This window comes from Monodon monoceros, unplaced genomic scaffold (assembly GCF_005190385.1).
Source record: "Monodon monoceros isolate NGI ecotype Baffin Bay Population unplaced genomic scaffold, NGI_Narwhal_1 Super_Scaffold_4, whole genome shotgun sequence".
In the NCBI taxonomy this organism is placed as follows: domain Eukaryota; kingdom Metazoa; phylum Chordata; class Mammalia; order Artiodactyla; family Monodontidae; genus Monodon; species Monodon monoceros.
This window is the reverse complement of record NW_021703781.1, coordinates 55,887,789-55,906,465: the sequence shown is the minus strand read 5'-3', so window position 1 is coordinate 55,906,465 and position 18,677 is coordinate 55,887,789. Positions and strand designations below refer to the sequence as shown.

Here is an 18,677-nt window from a genome sequence, read left to right as displayed (position 1 = left end):
CTAAGATTCTTTTTATTTAATATTTATTATTTATTTTTGGCTGCTTCGGGTCTTAGTTGCGGCATGCGGGATCTTACATTTCAGCATGTGGGCTTCTTCGCTGCGGTGTGTGGGCTTCTCTCTAGTTGTGGCGTGCGGGTTTTCTCTTCTCTAGTTGTGGCGCACAGGCTCCAGGGCGTGTGGGCTCTGTAGTTTGCAGCACGTGAGCTCTCTAGTTGAGGCTCATGAGCTCAGTAGTTGCGGCGCACGGGCTTAGTTGCCCCATGACATGTGGGATCTTAGTTCCCTGACCAGGGATGGAACCCACATCCCCTGTATTGGAAGGTGGATTCTTTACTATTGGACCATCAGGGAAGTCCCAAGCCTGCTAAGATTTTGATTGGAATTGAATTAACGCTATAGATCAACTTGGGGGAGAATTGACACTTTAACAATATTATATTCAAATCCATGATGATAATATACCTGTTTATTTAGATATTTAAAATTTTCTCACCAATATTTTGTAGTTTTTAGCATGCTGTTTTGCATCTGTTTTGTTCAATCTATCCATAAATATTTCTTTCTTTTTTTTTTTTTTTGCGGTACGCGGGCCTCTCGCTGTTGTGGCCGCTCCCGTTGCAGAGGGCAGGCTCCGGACGCGCAGGCTCAGCGGCCATGGCTCGCGGGCCCAGCTGCTTCGCGGCATGTGGGATCCTCCCCGACCGGGGCACGAACCCGTGTCCCCTGCATCAGCAGGCGGACTTTCAACCACTGCGCCACCAGGGAAGCCCCATAAATATTTCATTTTTTATGTTACCTAAATGGTATTTTTAATTCTTTTCCATTATGGTTTATTACAGGATACTGAATATAGTTCCCCATGCTATACAACAGGATCTTGTTGTTTATCCATTCTATATATAATAGTTTGCATCTGCTAATCCCAAACTCCCAATCCAACCGTCTGCCCCGAGCAACCACAAATCTGTTTTCTATGTCTTTGAGTTTGTTTCTGTGTTGTAGATAAGTTCATTTGCGTCATATTTTAGATTCCATATATAAGTGATATCATATGGTATTTGTCATTTTCTTTCTGATTTACTTCGCCTAGTATGATAATCTCTAGGTCCATCCATGTAGCTGCAAATGGCATTATTTCATTCTTTTTAATGGCTGGATAATATTCCATTATATATATGTACCACATCTTCTTTATCTACTTATCTATCAGTGGACATTTAGGTTGTTTCCATGTCTTGGCTACTGTAAATAGTGCTGCTGTGAACATTGGGATGCATGTATCTTTTCGAATTGTAGTTTTGTCCAGCTATATGCCCAGGAGTGGAATTGCTGGATCATATGGTAACTCTACTTTAGTTTTCTGAGGAACCTCCATACTGCTCTCCATGGTGTCTGCACCAGTTTACATTCCCACCAGTGTAGGAAGGTTCTCTTTTCTTCACACCCTCTCCAGCATTTCTTATTTGTAAACTTTTAATTTTTCCTTGTGGGAGCTTAGTTCGCAGACCAGGGATTGAACCCGGGCCCCTGGCAGTGAGAGCACCAAGTCCTAACCACTGGACTTGCAGGGAACTCCCTGTAAACTTTTTAATGATGGCCATTCTGACGGGTGTGAGGTGGTATCTCATTGTAGTTTTGATTTGCATTTCTCTAATAATTAGCTATGTTGAGCATCTTTTCATGTGCCTATTGGCCATCTGTATGTCTTCCTTGGAGAAATGTCTGTTTAGGTCTTCTGCCCATTTTTTGATTGAGTTGTTTGTATTTTTGTTATTGAGTTGTATGAGCTGTTTGTATATGTTGGATATTAAGCCCTTGGTCACATTGCTTGCAGATATTTTCTCCCAGTCTGTAGGTTATCATTTTGTTTTGTTTATGGTTTCCTTTGCTGTGCGCAAGCTTATAAGTTTGATTAGGTCCCATTTGTTTATTTTTGCTTTTATTTCTATTGCCTTGGGAGACTGACTTAAGAAAACAATTGATATGATTTATGTCAGAGAATGTTTTGCCTGTGTTCTCTTCTAGGAGTTTTATGGTTGTCATGTCTTATATTTAAAACTTTGAGCCATTTTGAGTTTATCTTTGTGTATGGTGTGAGGGTGTGTTCTAAACTCATCGATTTAAATGTGGCTGTCCAGCTTTCCCAACACTACTTGCTGAAGAGACTATCTTTTCCCCATTGTATATTCTTCCCTTCTTTGTCGAAGATTAATTGACCATATGTGTGTGGGTTTATTTCTGGGCTTTCTATTCTGTTCCATTGATCCATAGGTCTGTTTTTGTGCCAATACTAGGCTGTTTTGATTACTGTAGCTTTGCAGTATTGTCTGAAGTCTGGGAGGGTTGTGCCTCCTGCTTTGTTCTTTTTCCTCAGGATTGCTTTGGAAATTCTGCATCTTTTATGGTTCCATATAAATTTTAAGATTATTTGTTCTAGTTCTGTGAAAAATGTCATGGGTAATTTGATAGGGGTTGCATTAAACCTGTAGATTGTTTTGGGTAGTATGGCCATTTTAATAGTGTTAATTATTCTAATCCTAGAGCATGGGATATCTTTCCTAAATGGTTTTTTAAACCTTGATTTCCAACTTTTTTGCTAATATATAGAAATAGAATTTTTTTTTTTGTGGTACATGGGCCTCTCACTGTTGTGGCCTCTCCCGTTGTGGAGCACAGGCTCCGGACGTGCAGGCTCAGTGGCCATAGCTCACGGGCCCAGCCGCTCCGCGGCATGTGGGATCTTCCCGGACCGGGGCATGAACCCGTGTCCCCTGCATCGGCAGGCAGAGTTCCAACCACTGCGCCACCAGGGAAGCCCTAGAATTATTTTTAAATTGACCTCTTTTTCTCACAACTTTGATAAATTCATTTTTTTCTTTTAGAGTCCTTAGAATTTTCTGTGCTCACAATCATATTGTGTACAAGTCAATTCAGTTTTACTTCTTTCTTTCAAGTCTGTAGGGCTTTGATTTCTTTTTCTTTCCTTATTGCACTGGCTAGGACCCCCACTACAGTATTGAAGTGGTCAGAGTAAATATCCTTGACAGATCTTCAGGAGAAAGCATTTGGTCTTTCATCATTAAGTAATGTGTTAGATATAGGTTTTCATAGATTTCTTTATTAGGTTGAGGAAGTTCCCTTCTATCCAGAGTTTGCTGAGAGCTTTTATTATGATGAATGTTGAATTTTGCCAGTGTTTTTTCTGTATATATTGAGATGATCATATGGATTTTCTCTTTTATTCTGTTAATATGGTGGCTGATTTTTATATATTAATCCAACCTTATATTCCTGGGAAAAACCCTTCTTGATCATGATATAGTATTTTATTTTATTTTAATTAATTAATTTATTTATTTAATTTGGGGGGGAGCTGTGTTGGGTCTTCATTGCTGCGCAACAGGCTTTCTGTAGTTGTGGCGAGCGGGGGAGAACTACTCTTTGTTGCGGTGTGCAGGCTTCTCATTGTGTTGGCTTCTCTTGTTGCGGAGCACAGGTACTAGGTGTGTGGGCTTCAGTGCTTGTGGCATGTGGGCTCAGTAGTTGTGGCTCACAGGCTCTAGAGTGCAGTCTCAGTAGTTGTGGCGCATGGGCTTAGTTGCTCCACAGCATGTGGGATCTTCCCAGACCAGGGCTAAACCTGTGTCCCCTGCACTGGCAGGTGGATTCTTACCCACTGTGCCACTGGGGAAGAACATGATATAGTATTTATAATATATATTTCAGAATTTGAGTTGCTAATATTTTGTTGATTATTTTTATGTCAGTATTTATGAGGGACATTAGTTCACAGTTTTCTTGTGGTATCTTTGGTTTTGGTATTAGAGTAATGTTGCCTTACAAAATAAGTTAGGGAGTATTCCTTCCTCTATTTTTATTTTTTATTTTATTTATTTATTTTTTTGCGATACGTGGGCCTCTCACCGCTGCGGCTTCTCCTGTTGCGGAGCACAGGCTCCAGATGCACAGGCTCAGCGGCCATGGCTCACGGGCCCAGCCGCTCTGCGGCACGTGGGATCTACCCGGACCGGGGCACAAACCCGCGTCCCCCACATCGGCAGGCGGACCCCCAACCACTGTGCCACCAGGGAAGCCCCTTTCCTCTATTTTTAAAAAGAGTTTGTGAAGAATCACTGTTACTTCTTGCTTAATGATTAATAGAATTCACCAGTTAAGGCATCTGGACCTGGAATTTTCTTTGTAGGAAGAATTTATTTTTTCTCTTTAATTTAATTTTATTTTTTATACATCAGGTTCTCATTAGTTATCCATTTTATACATATTAGTGTATATATGTCAAACCCAATCTCCCAATTCATCACACCACCACCACCACATACATACCAAATGTATGTATCCCCCCTTGGTGTCCATACATTTGTTCTCTACATCTGTGTCTCAATTTCTGCCCTGCAAACCAGTTCATCTGTACCATTTTTCTAGGTTCCACATATATATGTTAATATACGATATTTGTTTTTCTTTTTCTGACTTACTTCACTCTGTATGACAGTCTCTAGATCCATCCACGTCTCTACAAATGACCAATTTCTTTCCTTTGTGTATATGTACAACATCTTCTTTATCCATTCGTCTGTCCGTGGGCATTTAGGTTGCTTCCATGTCCTGACTATTATAAGTACTGCTGCAATGAACATTGGGGTGCATGTGTGTTTTTGAATTACAGTTTTCTCTGGGTATATGCCCAGTAGTGGGATTGCTGGGTCATATGGTAGTTCTATTTTTAGTTTTTTAAGGAACCTCCATACTGTTCTCCATAGTGGCAGTATCAATTTACATTCGCACCAACAGTGCAAGAGGGTTCCCTTTTATCCACACCCTCTCCAGCATTTATTGTTTGTAGATTTTTTGATGATGGCCATTCTGACTGGTGTGAGGTGATACCTCATTGTAGTTTTGATTTGCATTTCTCTAATGATTAATGATGTTGAGCATCCTTTCATGTGTTTGTTGGCAATCTGTATATCTTCTTTGGAGAAATGTCTATTTAGGTCTTCTGCCCATTTTTGGATTGGATTGTTTGTTTTTTTGATATTGAGCTGCATGTGTTGCTTATAAATTTTGGAGATTAATCCTTTGTCTGTTGCTTCATTTGCAAATATTTTCTCCCATTCTGAAGGTTGTCTTTTCATCTTGTTTATGGTTTCCTTTGCTGTGCAAAAGCTTTTAAGTTTCATTAGGTCCCATTTGTTTATTTTTGTTTTTATTTCCATTTCTCTAGGAGGTGGGTCAAAAAGGATCTTGCTTTGATTTATGTCATAGAGTGTCTGCCTATGTTTTCCTCTAAGAGTTTTATAGTGTCTGCCCTTAGATTTAGGTCTTTAATCCATTTTGAGTTAATTTTTGTGTATGGTGTTAGGGAGTGGTCTATTTTCATTCTTTTACATGTAGCTGTCCAGTTTTCTCAGCACCACTTATTGAAGAAACTGTCTTTTCTCCTTTGTATATTCTTGCCTCCTTTATCAAAAATAAGGTGACCATATGTGCGTGGGGTTATCTCTGGGCTTTCTATCCTGTTCCATTGATCTATATCTCTGTTTTTGTGCCAGTACCATACTGTCTTGATTACTGTAGCTTTGTAGTATAGTCTGAAGTCTGGGAGCCTGATTCCTCCAGCTCCATTTTTCTTTCTTAAGATTGCTTTGGCTCTTTGGGGTCTTTTGTGTTTCCTTACAAATTTTGAAACTTTTTGTTCTAGTTCTGTGAAAAATGCCAGTGGTAGTTAGGGATTGCATTGAATCTGTAGATTGCTTAGGGTAGTATAGTCATTTTCACAATGTTGATTCTTCCAATCCAAGAACATGGTATATCTCTCCATCTGTTTGTATCATCTTTAATTTCTTTCATCAGTGTCTTACAGTTTTCTGCATACAGGTCTTTTGTCTCCTTAGGTAGGTTTATTGCTAGGTATTTTTTTGTTGCATTGGTAAATGGGAGTGTTTCCTTAATTTTCACATTTTTCATCATTAGTGTATAGGAATGCAAGATATTTCTGTGTGTTAATTTTGTATACTGCTACTTTACCAAGTTCATGGATTAGCTCTAGTAGTTTTCTGGTAGCATCTTTAGGGTTCTCTATGTATAGTAGCATGTCATCTGAAAACAGTGACAATGTACTTTTTCTTTTCTGATTTGGATTTCTTTTTTTTCTTTTTCTTCTCTGATTTCTGTGGCTAGAACTTCCAAAACTATATTGAATAGTAGTGGTGAGAGTGGACAACCTTGTCTTGTTCCTGATCTTAGAGGAAATGGTTTCTAACTGAGTATTTTTTATGATTCCATTTTATGTCCAATATTGACTTCTTAGCTATACCTCTTAATTTTTTTTTTTTTTTTTTTGCAGTATGCAGGCCTCTCACTGTTGTTGCCTCTCCCTTTGCGGAGCACAGGCTCCGGATGCGCAGGCTCAGCGGCCATGGCTCACGGGCCCAGCCGCTCTGCGGCATGTGGGATCTTCCCAGACCAGAGCACGAACTCATGTCCCCTGCATTGGCAGGTGGACTCGCAACCACTGCGCCACCAGGGAAGCCCTGTACCTCTTAATTTTATTATTTTAGTCGTTGCTCTAGGTTTTACAATATGCATCTTTAACTTACCACAGTGTACCTTCAAAATGTTACAGGACTTAATGTAATGTATAATAACCTTGCAATAGTGTGTTTCCATTTGTCCCCCTCTTGTTCTTTGTACTACTGTTGTCAGACATTTTTCTTCTAGGTTTCTTATGAATTTCACATTAGATTGTTATTATTTTTTGCTTTAAAGAGTCAATTATCTTTTTTCCTAGTTTTCAAATTTATGTAAAAGTTTTTTACACTTATCTGTGTATTTACCATTTCCAGTATTTTTTATTCCTATTTATAGATCCAGATAATATAATTGTCCTTCTACCAGAAGATCTTCTTTAAGCATCTCTTCTAGTTGCAGGACTGTTGGCAACACATTCTCTTAGATTGTTTTTTTGATAAGGTCTTTATTTCACCCTCATTTCAGAAAAATATTTTTGCTGGATATAGAATTCTGGGCTAACAGTTTTTTTTCTTTTGGCACTGTATCATTCCATTGTTTTCTGGCTTGTATAGTTATTGACAAAAATTGTGAATTTTTATCTTTGCTCCTCTGTACATAATGTGTTTATCCCTCTTCTAGTTGCTTTTAATATTCTGTCTTCAACATTGATTTTCAGCAGTTTTATTGTGATGTGCCTTATACCTTCCATTTTGTTCCTTATTATGTTCATGGTTGTCTTTAAACACTTGAACATAATTATAATAGCTTTTTAAATGTCCTTGCTAATTCCGTCATCTCTTTCATTTCTGGGTCTATTTCTATTCATTGATGTTTCTCTTGGTTTTGAGTTAACATTTTCCTGCTTCTTGACGTGTCTGATTTTTTTGTTTTTTTTTGTTTTTGGATGCATTGGGTCTTCGTTGCTGTGCGCAGGCTTTCTCTGGTTGTGGCAAGCGGGGGCTACTCTTCGTTGCGGTGCACGGGCTTCTCATTGCCGTGGCTTCTCTTGTTGTGGAGCATGGGCTCTAGATGCGTAGGCTTCAGTAGTTGTGACACATGGTCTCAGTAGTTGTGGCACACGGGGTCTAAAGCGCAGGTTCAGTAGTTGTGGCACACAGGCCTAGTTGCTCCGGGGCCTGTGGGATCTTCCCGGACCAGGGCTCGAACCCATGTCCCCTGCATTGGCTGGCAGATTCTTAACCACTGAGCCACCAGGGAAGCCCAGACGTGTCTAATAATTTTTTATTGGATACCGGGCATTGTGAATGTTATATAGTTAAGTGCTGGATTTTGTTATCTTTATTAAATAATGTTGGACTTTATTGAGGAAGGTAAGCAAATTATTTGTGGAACACCAATGTTCTCTTGAAACTCCTTTTTTTCATGTGGTGATCTTTTTTTCCAGTGTTATTGAGATATAATTGACATACAGTACTGTTTAAATTTACCACAGTATCTTTAGTTAACATTAGTCATCTCCTGTAGGTACAAAGGTGGCGGGGAATGGGGTGTTCCTTGATATATAATTGACATATACTACTGTTTAAATTTACCACAGTAACTTTAGTAACATTGGTCATCTCCTATAGGTACAAAGGCGGCGGGGAATGGGGTATTCCTTGTGATGAAAACTCTTGGGATTTACTCTCTCAATAATTTCCAAATATACCATACAGCAGTGTTAACCATACCATACAGCATGTAGTACATTATATCCCCAGTACTAATTTATCTTATAATTGGAAGTTTATACCTTTTGACCACCTTCATCCATGATATTTCTTTTTATCTTTGTTAAGGTAGGTTTATAGCGGCCTTTAACTCTAGGGCTAGTTTAGTTCTACAATTAAGGTGTGACTGTTCTGGTGCTTCTTTTGGATGCCATACGTACTCAACAGGTACTTTTCATTCTGCTTAGTCAAAATTCATACACCTCCCAGTCCTGTGTGAGCTCTGGGAATTGTTCAGCTTACAGATCCTTAGTCATTTTTTTGTTCGAACTGGTTGAATTTTACCTTTTACGTGCGATTCTTATTCAGCAGCAGATTCAGTGGGAACCCTACATAAATTTCTGAAGCTCTGTTCTTTGCCTAACTCTTTTCTTTCTGGTAACCTGCCTCACAAGTGCTAGCCACCTCTGTGTCTCCAAGCTCTAGTGTGTCTCCTTTAGATTTTCATGCTCACCTTATATTTTCTTTCTCTCAGGATTCCTGTCCTGAACTGCCTTTTATACAATGTATGAAAAGAGGTATTTCTTTCCTAGTTTTCAGTTACTCCATCATGAATGGAAGTGGAAGTCCTGAACTGCTTTAAAATATACAGTATACCCTGAGTTACCCAACTAAAATTTTTAAAATTCATATACTTTTCAGAGAAACTTCCCTTGAATTAACTATTCATATGCATTGTCCATTTTACTTCATTCTCTTTCTTCCTTCCTTCCTCTTTTTTCAGTTACTGGAGGAGAGGTTTTTTTTTTTAAATAAATTTATTTATTTTTGGGTGTGTTGGGTCTTTGTTGCTGTGCGTGGGCTTTCTCTATTTGCGGCGAGCCAGGGCTACTCTTCGTTGTGGTGTGCGGGCTTCTCATTACGGTGGCTTCTCTTTGTTGTGGAGCATGGGCTCTAGGCACGCTGGCTCAGTAGTTGTGGTACACAGGCTTAGCTGCTCTGCGGCATGTGGCATCTTCCCAGACCAGGGCTCCACCCCATGTCCCCTGTATTGGCAGGTGGATTTTTAACTGCTGTGCCACCAGGGAAGTCCTAGAGGAGAGTCTTGAGTGGATTTTGGAAACAATATGTTATAGTGAGCATTTTAATATATTTTTAAAGATAATCCACTAAAACATCTCTCTTCCCTTTCCGCATTTTTTCCTTCTATTCTTGGGCCAGAGTCCCAGCCTTACATTGATCCTTTACAAAGATTCAACCCTCAACTCTCTTAAAAGAGCAAGAATTGAAACTGAAGCTCTTGGATGGCTGATATTTTGTCCTGATAATTAACTGTCTTCTTGGTCATCATGACTCTTTTAGGCTATGTCCACCTGGAGAGAATTTTGCAATCTGAATTAGCTGAGTAGGATTAGGTGGTAGGCAAAAGAGAAGAGACTTTGGATTCCTTAATTTTCCCTGTCTTAAGAGATGTGATACTGTTTCAACCAGGCTGCCCATTCACTGGTCAGTTATGCAGCGGACTGCAAACCACACTTAGTTCTACTGGCCCAACTGTTTATATGCTTATATATGTGGGTATGCCCTTACATGGTGGTTTATCTTGATTCCCCATTTGCTTGTTAGCTTCTTAAAGACAGGACTTGGGCTTTAGAAGCCTATAAGAGTGCTGAGAGGGCTTCCCTGGTGGCGCAGTGGTTGAGAGTCCGGCTGCCGATGCAGGGGACATGGGTTCGTGCCCCAGTCCAGGAAGATCCCCCATGCCGCGAAGTGGCTAGGCCTGTGAGCCATGGCCGCTGAGCCTGCGCGTCCGGAGCCTGTGCTCCGCAACAGGAGAGGCCAACAGTGAGAGGCCCGCGTACCGCCAAAAAAAAAAGAGAGTGCTGAGAACCGTGCACTGGCTGGGTGTACTGTCTAATTCTAATCTTATCATGAGACTTTCCCACCCGCCCCCACCCCAGGCCATGTGCAGCTTGCGGGATCTCAGTTCCCGGACCAGGGACTGAACCCAGGCCACAGCAGTGAAAGCCGAATCCTAACTACTAGACCACCAGGGAACTCCCCTATTGTGTAACCTTGATGAGAGATTCCTTTCCTTTTTGGTTGCGCCTGAGTGTTAATAAATTAGTCCACAAGCATGTTGAATGTTTACTGTTCCTTAGGACTGTGTTTAGGCATTGTGGAAAATCTGTAATGTAAAACTGGGTGCCTTCCTTCAGGGTGCTGAGAATCTAGCTATGATGCAATTTCAGTGAGGCAATCAGTAGTAATAGCATGTTTGTTTCTTCGGGAGAGAGCCTGCCACTTAGCCTGCCTGTACCTGCTAAAGCACAAACCCTAAAGCAGGGTGTTCTTTCCTCCACCAGAAATCCCTCATTGGGAAGCCTGTAGAAGACAGATCTCTTCCAGAAAGTGGGAGAAGGGAAAGGTTGCTCATTTATGGCAGGGGTTGGAATTTCAGGTCCTAAAAAGCAGTTATTCATGGAGTCATTTAAAATGAAAGAATAATAATAATAGCACGGCTTCCCTGATGGCGCAGTGATTAAGAATCCGCCTGCCAATGCAGGGGACACGGGTTCAAGCCCTGGTCCGGGAAGATCACACATGCTGCAAAGCAACTAAGCCCATGCGCCACAACTCCTGAGCCTGTGCTTTAGAGCCCATGAGCCACAACTCCTGAGCCTGTGCACCACAACTACTGAAGCTCACATGCCTAGAGCCCATGCTCCACAACAAGAGAAGCCACTGCAATGAAAAGCCCGTGCACCACGACAAAGAGTAACCCCCGCTCGCCGCAACTAGAGAAAGCCTGCATGCAGCAACAAAGACCCAATACAGCCAAAAATAAATAATAAATAAATTTAAAAATAAAATAAACTTATGAAATGATTCTCAACCTGGTGTAAAATAATAATAATAACAGCTATGGTTATTACGTACTGCTTGTGTGTCAAGCGGTATACTTGGCGCTTTATATATATTACCTTATTTAATCTTCTATATGATGAACGTTATTATTATCCCCGTTTTACAGATGAGGAAACGGGCTCACCCAGCTCCACCCTGCTGCTAGTATGTGGTAGAGCTAGGGTGAGTCCAGGCAGGCTGGCTCTAGAGCCATTCTCTTAACTACGTTATTTTGAAAATTAATAGCTGTTGGTTGAGATTCTTTTGCAGGGCCTAGGCACAACTAGACCTAGACTGTGACGCACCAATGTCTTTAATTGGAGAACATCTTTGCATTGCTTTTTTTTTTGTTTTGGCTGCATTGGGTCTTCATTGCTGCACGTGGGCTTTCTCTAGCGGTGGTGAGCAGGGGCTACTCTTTGCTGCAGTGCACAGGCTTCTCATTGCGGTGGCTTCTCTTGTTGAGGAGCACAGGTTCTAGGGCGCATGGGCTTCAGTAGTTGTGGCTTTTGGGCTCCAGAACACAGGCTCAGTAGTTGTGGCACACGGGCTTAGTTGCTCTGCGGCATGTGGGATCTTCCCGGATCAGGTTATCGACCCCGTGTCCCCTGCACTGGCAGGTAGATTCTTAACCACTGCCACCAGGGAAGTCCCTGCAGTGCTTCTTGTTTAGCTTTAACTAATCCTGAATTTGGAAGAATAAATATGGATTATGGAGGAAGAAGAATTGGCTTTTTGCTTCTCTATCATCAGAATTCCCCTTACAAGCTGTCTAGCACGTGACTGCCACTTAATTGTGAGAGTGCCACTGAAGGGCTGTCCTTAGACTGGTGGGATTGCAAGGTTAGGGAGAGACCTTTATTGCTTCTGGGAGAAAAGAAACACATTAAACACAGTAAACACATAACCAGTTCTGGGGAGGAGCTGCTTTGGGAAAGTAGAGGAAGAGTGAGAGGCCAGATGAGGTCCTTTCAGAGAAAATGAAAGATTCTAGGAAGCCCACAAGCCCAACAACTGGTGAAAGAAGGTGGGCTGTGCTAGGGTGTAGACTGTTACCTGATTGATTAGGGAGGGATGCCCGCCTAGGAAAGGCCTTTGAAGTTGCCAGGAAGTCAGAAATTGAGGCGGCAAATTATGGTAAAGCCTGAGGCCTTTAGGTACAAGGGTTCTGGGATATTACCCTCTGCCTAACTACTGCCCTTGCCATGTCCCAGGCCAGTGTTGAGTGTGAGGGAGGCCCAAATGGACATATTCCTAAAGTCTTAAGCTACAGAAAGGAAGATCCCAGACGAGGAGTGTATCCCTAGTGCTCTGAAGTTCCGAATGGGCTGGGGCCCAGACCTGAGCTTAGAATGTTTTCTTCTCTTGGAAATTTAAGAGAAGTGATATGGGCAGGAAATGGCAGGGGCTGGGTGAACACAAGAAAGGGCCAGGGAAGGAGAACATGACCCTGGGCAATGTCTGGACAAGGGGAGAGCTGAGATCATGCACAAAGTCCAGCCAGGCCTCTGGTTTCCTTCCAAGGAGCTGATAGCTCAGGGGCCTTCTCTGCTTTCACCTCCCTGCAAGAAACTGAACTAAGCTCTTACAGGAAAAGCCAACTTTATTGGGAAAGAAAAAATCCCTGTTCTGAGCGATATCTTATACCTTCCATTCTGCCCTGGCAAGAAGAGAGAAAGCCCAGGTGATCAGGGCGGCCTTGCCTGAGGCTCTCATTGCATCTCTTGATGTGCTGTTTCTTCTTCTCAGGAGTTAGCTTTAGCATGGTATTTGTCTTTTGGCACCTGACACCCCTTAGGAAAGGCTGAGCCCAGGTTGCTGGGTCATAGCCATTGCTGAAGCTGCCCAGAGTTCAGGGATTGGAAAAGCATGTATTATTTTATTCTGCCTGATTCCTGGGAGCTGGTTCCATCTTGCCTTTTTCTGGAATTTTGCCTTTTTCTGGAATTTTGCCTTTTTCTGGGCTTGAGCCATTTACTTCTGAGCCAAGACCTTGGCCGTAGATATTTCAGCCACTAGCACAGCCCACGTGCATGAGGGGGCCAGATTACTTCGTGGGTGACTGGCATTGCTGGGTATTGGTCCTCTTGCCGACAGAGCTGACAAATGGAATTAGAAGCAAAGGAGCCAGCCTATGCTAGAGTCTGTGGGACATAGTTTAGCAAAGTGACCTTGAGGAGTCGGGTGTCTGGAGGAAAAGAGCCTGAATCTGGACCAGACCTTTGACGTAGCTGTCCCTCCCAAACTCAGGAACACAAGCCTGTGTTCTCCATCCCTACTTTCTCCTCAGGAATTCTTGGCAGGCAGAAGTGTTTGCCACTAGGTGAAGTCTTCTCTGGCACAAGAATGAACTGGTGAAAGGAACAGCCCAGAGGCACCTTTGTACCCCTCAGGAATCCATTCTCAGTCCCTGTGCTCAGTCCTGACTCTAGCTTATTCCCTTCACCCCTAAGCCTCCCTCATCACACTCCTTCCTCCCAAGACTCCCAACTGAGCTGGGAGCTCTCCATGAGGTCATACACTTCCCTCCCAGGTCAGATCAAATTGCAAAATAGCTCTCACACAGGTTGCCACAGTGAAAATTTATTCACTCTCCTGGTCTCTCCTTTCTACCCAGCTCACTTCTTCCAACTTAATGTAGAAGATCTACATCTTCTGATGTAACTAATCATTGTATAACCCAAATATAATTATCTTCAAGCTGGCAAGATAGTACTACACACTCTCTAAATACTAGTCTGGTCTTGCTAATAATAGACATGATATATACAAAATAGTTTTCATTATAGTGGGCAGCAGGGAGCTGGGCTAGTTCACCTCTAAATATTCGTGATGTAACTGATTGTCCTTGTCTTTGATTTGTGGTCTGCTAAGCCGAAGTCATATCAGGACTGGCTTTGGTAGTCCTTTCCTTCTGGAACCACAGAGATCCAAGGTTCCTGGAATTAGTGGAGGTCTGAATCCACCCCCATAGAAAGCAGAGGCATAGTAGGGGAGGGAGCCCTCATTAGAACAAAAGAGGATGAGATAAGCTCTAGCTTAGTTTAGAAAGTGTCTCCTACACTCCAAGGCTAGGATGCCCGAAAAGTTCCATCCAGGCAATGGATAAGAAGACTGAGTTGGCATTGGGAGATGAAAACAAGTGGCAGATGGTGCTGAGGAACATCCCAGGACTGAAGAAATGTGGTTCCCAGAAAAGGAAAAGGAAGGAGACATTGGCAAAGTCTTACTCAGCAACTGACAGCCTGGCCAGAGAAAGCTGCAGGATATGGCTGAGAACGCATCTTCGGTATCAGGGATACTGAGGGGCTCCGACACTCACTATTCTGTCACTTCTTCTCATGCTTCTTTACCATACCCACAGTAAACAGCCCTGGTGACCAGGCTGGACTAGTCAGGAAAGGCAGGGGATGGAAGAGATTAGAAACTGGTACCACCTACCATATAGCATAGGGAACTATATACTCAATATCGTGTAATATCCTATAATGAAAGAGAATGTAAAAAAAAGAATATGTATATACGTGTGTATATATATATTTTGGCCATGCCACACAGCTTGTGGGATCTTAATTCCCCAACCAGGGCTTGAACCCATGCCCTCGGCAGTGAAAGCGTGGAGTTCTAAACACTGGACCACCAGGGAATTCCCTATATATTTTTATATATATGTATAACTGAATCACTTTGCTGTACACCTGAAACACACACCATTGTAAATCAACTATATTTCAATAAAAATTAAAACAAAAACAAAAACATGGCCCCAGAAACCTGAGGAATCACTCCCCGTGGCCAGGCTTTTTTCAGGGTAATAAGTAGGGAGCAAGGTCTCTTGGGGGTGTTGTCTCAGACTGAATGCAACGCAGTAGGGCAGCAGGAGGGGCGTGGGGGCAAATGACCTAGGATTCTTGTGGACTAAGCCCCACCTGGCCCTTGACTTCCCCAGGTGCTAGAGGTAGTGCGAGCCAACTATGACACGCTCACACTGAAGCTGCAAGATGGCCTGGACCAGTATGAGCGCTACTCCGAGCAGCACAAGGAAGCCGCCTTCTTCAAAGAGCTGGTGAGTGTGCCCCGCCTCCACCTCTGCCTGTGTCTCTTAAGGGCCTTTTCCCAGCCACTGGGTCCTACTGTGCAGGTGGGCAAAGGCTGATGAAATAAGACTGGAGAGGCCTGCTTCGATTGTGTTTGCAACTTATCTCCCAAAGCAGTCCAGGAAGGACCAGGCAGTGAGAGCTGAAGATATTCCCCAGAGTGCTGGTGCCAGGCTGGGAAGGGTGAGAGGCCTGAGGCAGCAGTGCCCACCTCTCCTCTGCAGCCATGGTGACAGCCCTTGCACAGCTCCAGCTGGGCCTGGAGTTTGACGTGTGTTCCCAGTGGCAGCTCTGGCTCATTACTCCTTATCCTGTCCTCAGAGTAACTAATGAGAGTAACTGATTCTTCTCCTCCTTATGTAATCACTTCTTCCTAAGTTCCTAACTGGGTCCTGGTCTGAGTGCCCTTCCAGTCTAGTTCTCCAGTCTTCACTCCCTGCCCCCATTCCCACTTTCCAGTCACTCAGCTTTCTGCAGCCCCCTCCTGTGGCCACCTGCAGCCAGTGAACATCTGCTCTGCCTCCTACTCTACCTCCCAGTCAGCATTTCCACAGAACTGGACTTACCCTGTTGGTGGTCCCTGTCCTGTCCTGTGCTCAGAAGATACTCTCAGGAAAAGCCCAGTCTCCCTGTATTCCTGCCACTCCACCTGCCTGGTTGTGCATGATCATCCTGGCTGGGGGCTGAGACCAGGGCACACAGGCCTGTGTACCGAGTACCGACTTCCCATGTCCTCAGACCTCCCACTTCTGGGGCAGAACTTGCATCAGCCCAGCTTTTACTTACCCATGCCCAGTCCATGATGAAGGTGCTAGATTTTAGATCACCTGTCTTGTGCTAAACCCAGCCCGACTCTGACCCTGACATGGCATTCCTGGGATTATTGGGTTTCCCCAAGGTGAGGCAGATATACTCTGGACTGAGTTAGCTGGGAACAGGGAAGCCACTAGTGTAAGAAGATAGCAGAGTACGGTATTCTTATGGGGTGTTCAGCAAGTTATTGGGAGATGAAGAGGATTGTGGAGGAGAGAGTTCAAGCAGCTCTCTTGAGGCTTTTGGGCACTAGCCTGTGCCTTACTCATTTCTCCTCATATCTGTACCTCTGGCACAGGGAAGCAAAGAGGGTCTGGTTAGGTTTGGAGCTAATGAGCTTGAGCTGCCTGCTGTTTGCCATGCTGCCCTTTCCTCTGCTTCCTGCCTGATGACTTCATTAAGTTTCCCATAGCAAAACAGAAATTGAAGAAAAGCTCCCTGGGCTTTGGGGCCTAAGACAGATACACATTCTTTTTCTCCTTCCTCCCCTGCTTTGTCTCTCATTCGATGTTCACTTCTATTTCCCATGAATGAATTTCCTTCCAGAGTCTGCTGGATTCCTCTTAGAACCCACTCAGAGCAGGGAGTTTGGCCTTCTGACCCCTTTCCCACAGGTCTTTTCTCCTGCTGACACAGGCGGGACTTCCTGCAAGGTTCTTGGTCTGTGGGTAGAAAGCATGAGCAGTGGGGACATAGCAAGGATACAGCTAGACTTTCCTCTCAAGTGGGGAGGCATCTTTGTGGTATGGAGAGTGCTGGACTAGGAGTTGAGAAACCTGGGTCCTACTTTCACAACTGGGACTCACTGGCTGTATGACCTGATTCTGGCTATTGGCCTCCTTGGATCATACTCCTGCCATCCAATGACAGACAAGGGCTGCATCTCTAACTGTTCTTTCCAACCCAGAAAAGTAGATAAATACAGAAGGAGATTGAGGAGACTCAAAACACATCCAAAGGGAGGTAGCTCCAGAGCATGAGTCCTCTGGCCTCAGTTTCTCCTCCTCCATTAGACCACTGACCAGATCAGGGCCCCTTCGGCTTGGCCGAGGCAAGGACAAAGGCCTGACCTCAGCCCTCCTTCCCTGTCTGTGCTTGTTTCTACCTCATCAGGTGCTCAGACGCTCTGCTCACATCCACTAGGATTCCTGTCTCTCAATCTCTTTTCTTCCGACTATCACGGAATTGTTTGCTCATTTACCTGCAGGGATGATAGATGTTAAGGGTTCATTTCCTAAGAGAGAAACTTCTAGCACTGCATCTTGGCCTTGTGCTTCAGGCACTGCCCTCTGCTGTTTGTAACGGACTCTCTCCTGTTTTCTCTCTGCCTGTGCTCCCCCCTCCCCACCTTCCCTCACCTTTTCCCAGGTTCGATCCATTAGCACCAACGTCCGGAGGAACCTGGCCTTCCACACACTCAGCCAGGAAGTCCTGCTCAAGGAATTCTCCACCATCTCCTGAGGCTGCCATGCATACCTGGGCAGCCACTGACTGCCCCTTACCGATGAGGCTTCCTGGGCTGGAGGCGGGGGCGAGGGTAGAGGGCCTGTTCCCAAAGCTGGAGAAAAACACAGATACCGAGGTCTCTCGGTGAAGGCCGCACTTCAGTGGAGCTCGGACAGCAGGGGCCAGGATGGGCAAGCCAAGGATGATCTTATTTGGGGAGAGGATGGGTGAGCACAGGGAGACACCTTCAGAAATGTGGAGACTTCCAGGGTGGGCTCTCTGAACAACCCCTCATGTTTCCAATTGAGATTACAAGTTGTGGCTACTGACTAATTTTCAGGAGCTGTTGGGTAAGCCTTAGGGTGATGCCAGCACCTGGGGGGTCAGTGGTTCTCCTAGGCTTCTGAAAACAGACTAACTCTCAGATGTAGGGGGAGCCAGTTCTGCTTCCTTTGTGCTCAGAAATCTGTGTCCCCAGCCCCCACCTGCACTTGACCCTTAGCTCAGGCTTAGGGTGGGGTAGGAATGGGATACGTTTTTTCTATTTTCTGAATCCAGAGCTGACTCCTCTGCTGTCTGACCACCACTTTGTGGATTTGATTCTTGGCAACGGGAGTACCTGTTTGCGTTACCCTGCCTTCCAGCCCATTGACTCGTCAGCACTACAGGGTCACCACCTTAGCTTTTCATTTTCAATCTGGTTTAAATTGTCTTTAGGGTGTGTGTGTGAAATAAACATGGACAGGTTTTCTGGAGCCCTCAGGTGCCTACTTTGCTGGTTCCCTTTCCAGCAGCTTCCCCACCTCCTTAGCTACCCCCTCCTCTGGGAGCCTTTCTTGCGTCTGCTGAGCTCCCCTCCACATGTTCCTCCCCCTCACCCGGCTGTTGTTTACATCCAGCCTGCGTGAGAATTTCCTCTGGGGAGGAATCTGTTCCTGCTGTGGTCTGGTGCCTGGAAGGGAGAGAACTTGCTGGGGCCAGGCTCTGAAACAGACCAGGTGAGCATCATGGAGAGGCCGACCTTTGGGAAGTTGGCCTATGGTCCCTTCTCTGGACGGCTTCCTTGGGACTACTACTGTAGGCTTTCCTGCCCCACAGCTGCCTTTGAAGTAGCTGCTGCTCTGAGATCCTCCCTTTCTAAAGCACTTTCTAAAGCCCTCAGGATGGTAGGGGGCAAGCAGCACAGGAAGAATCTGGGAGTAAGTATCAG

The 18,677-nt window shown here is 44.2% G+C and overlaps 1 protein-coding gene across 5 annotated transcripts in view; it reads left to right on the top strand.

Annotated features, from left to right (window-relative positions):
* ARMH3 (armadillo like helical domain containing 3) overlaps positions 1–18,222 on the top strand; it is a 171,737-nt gene extending 153,515 nt beyond the window's left edge. For all 5 annotated transcript variants that reach the window (XM_029245134.1, XM_029245135.1, XM_029245131.1 and 2 more), the window contains 2 exons: positions 15,061–15,177; positions 17,390–18,222. In XM_029245134.1, coding sequence (XP_029100967.1) covers positions 15,061–15,177; positions 17,390–17,482 — 210 coding nt within the window. In that variant the 3' untranslated portion in view covers positions 17,483–18,222. The remainder of the gene's footprint in view (positions 1–15,060; positions 15,178–17,389) is intronic.
* The last annotated feature ends 455 nt before the right edge of the window (positions 18,223–18,677 follow it).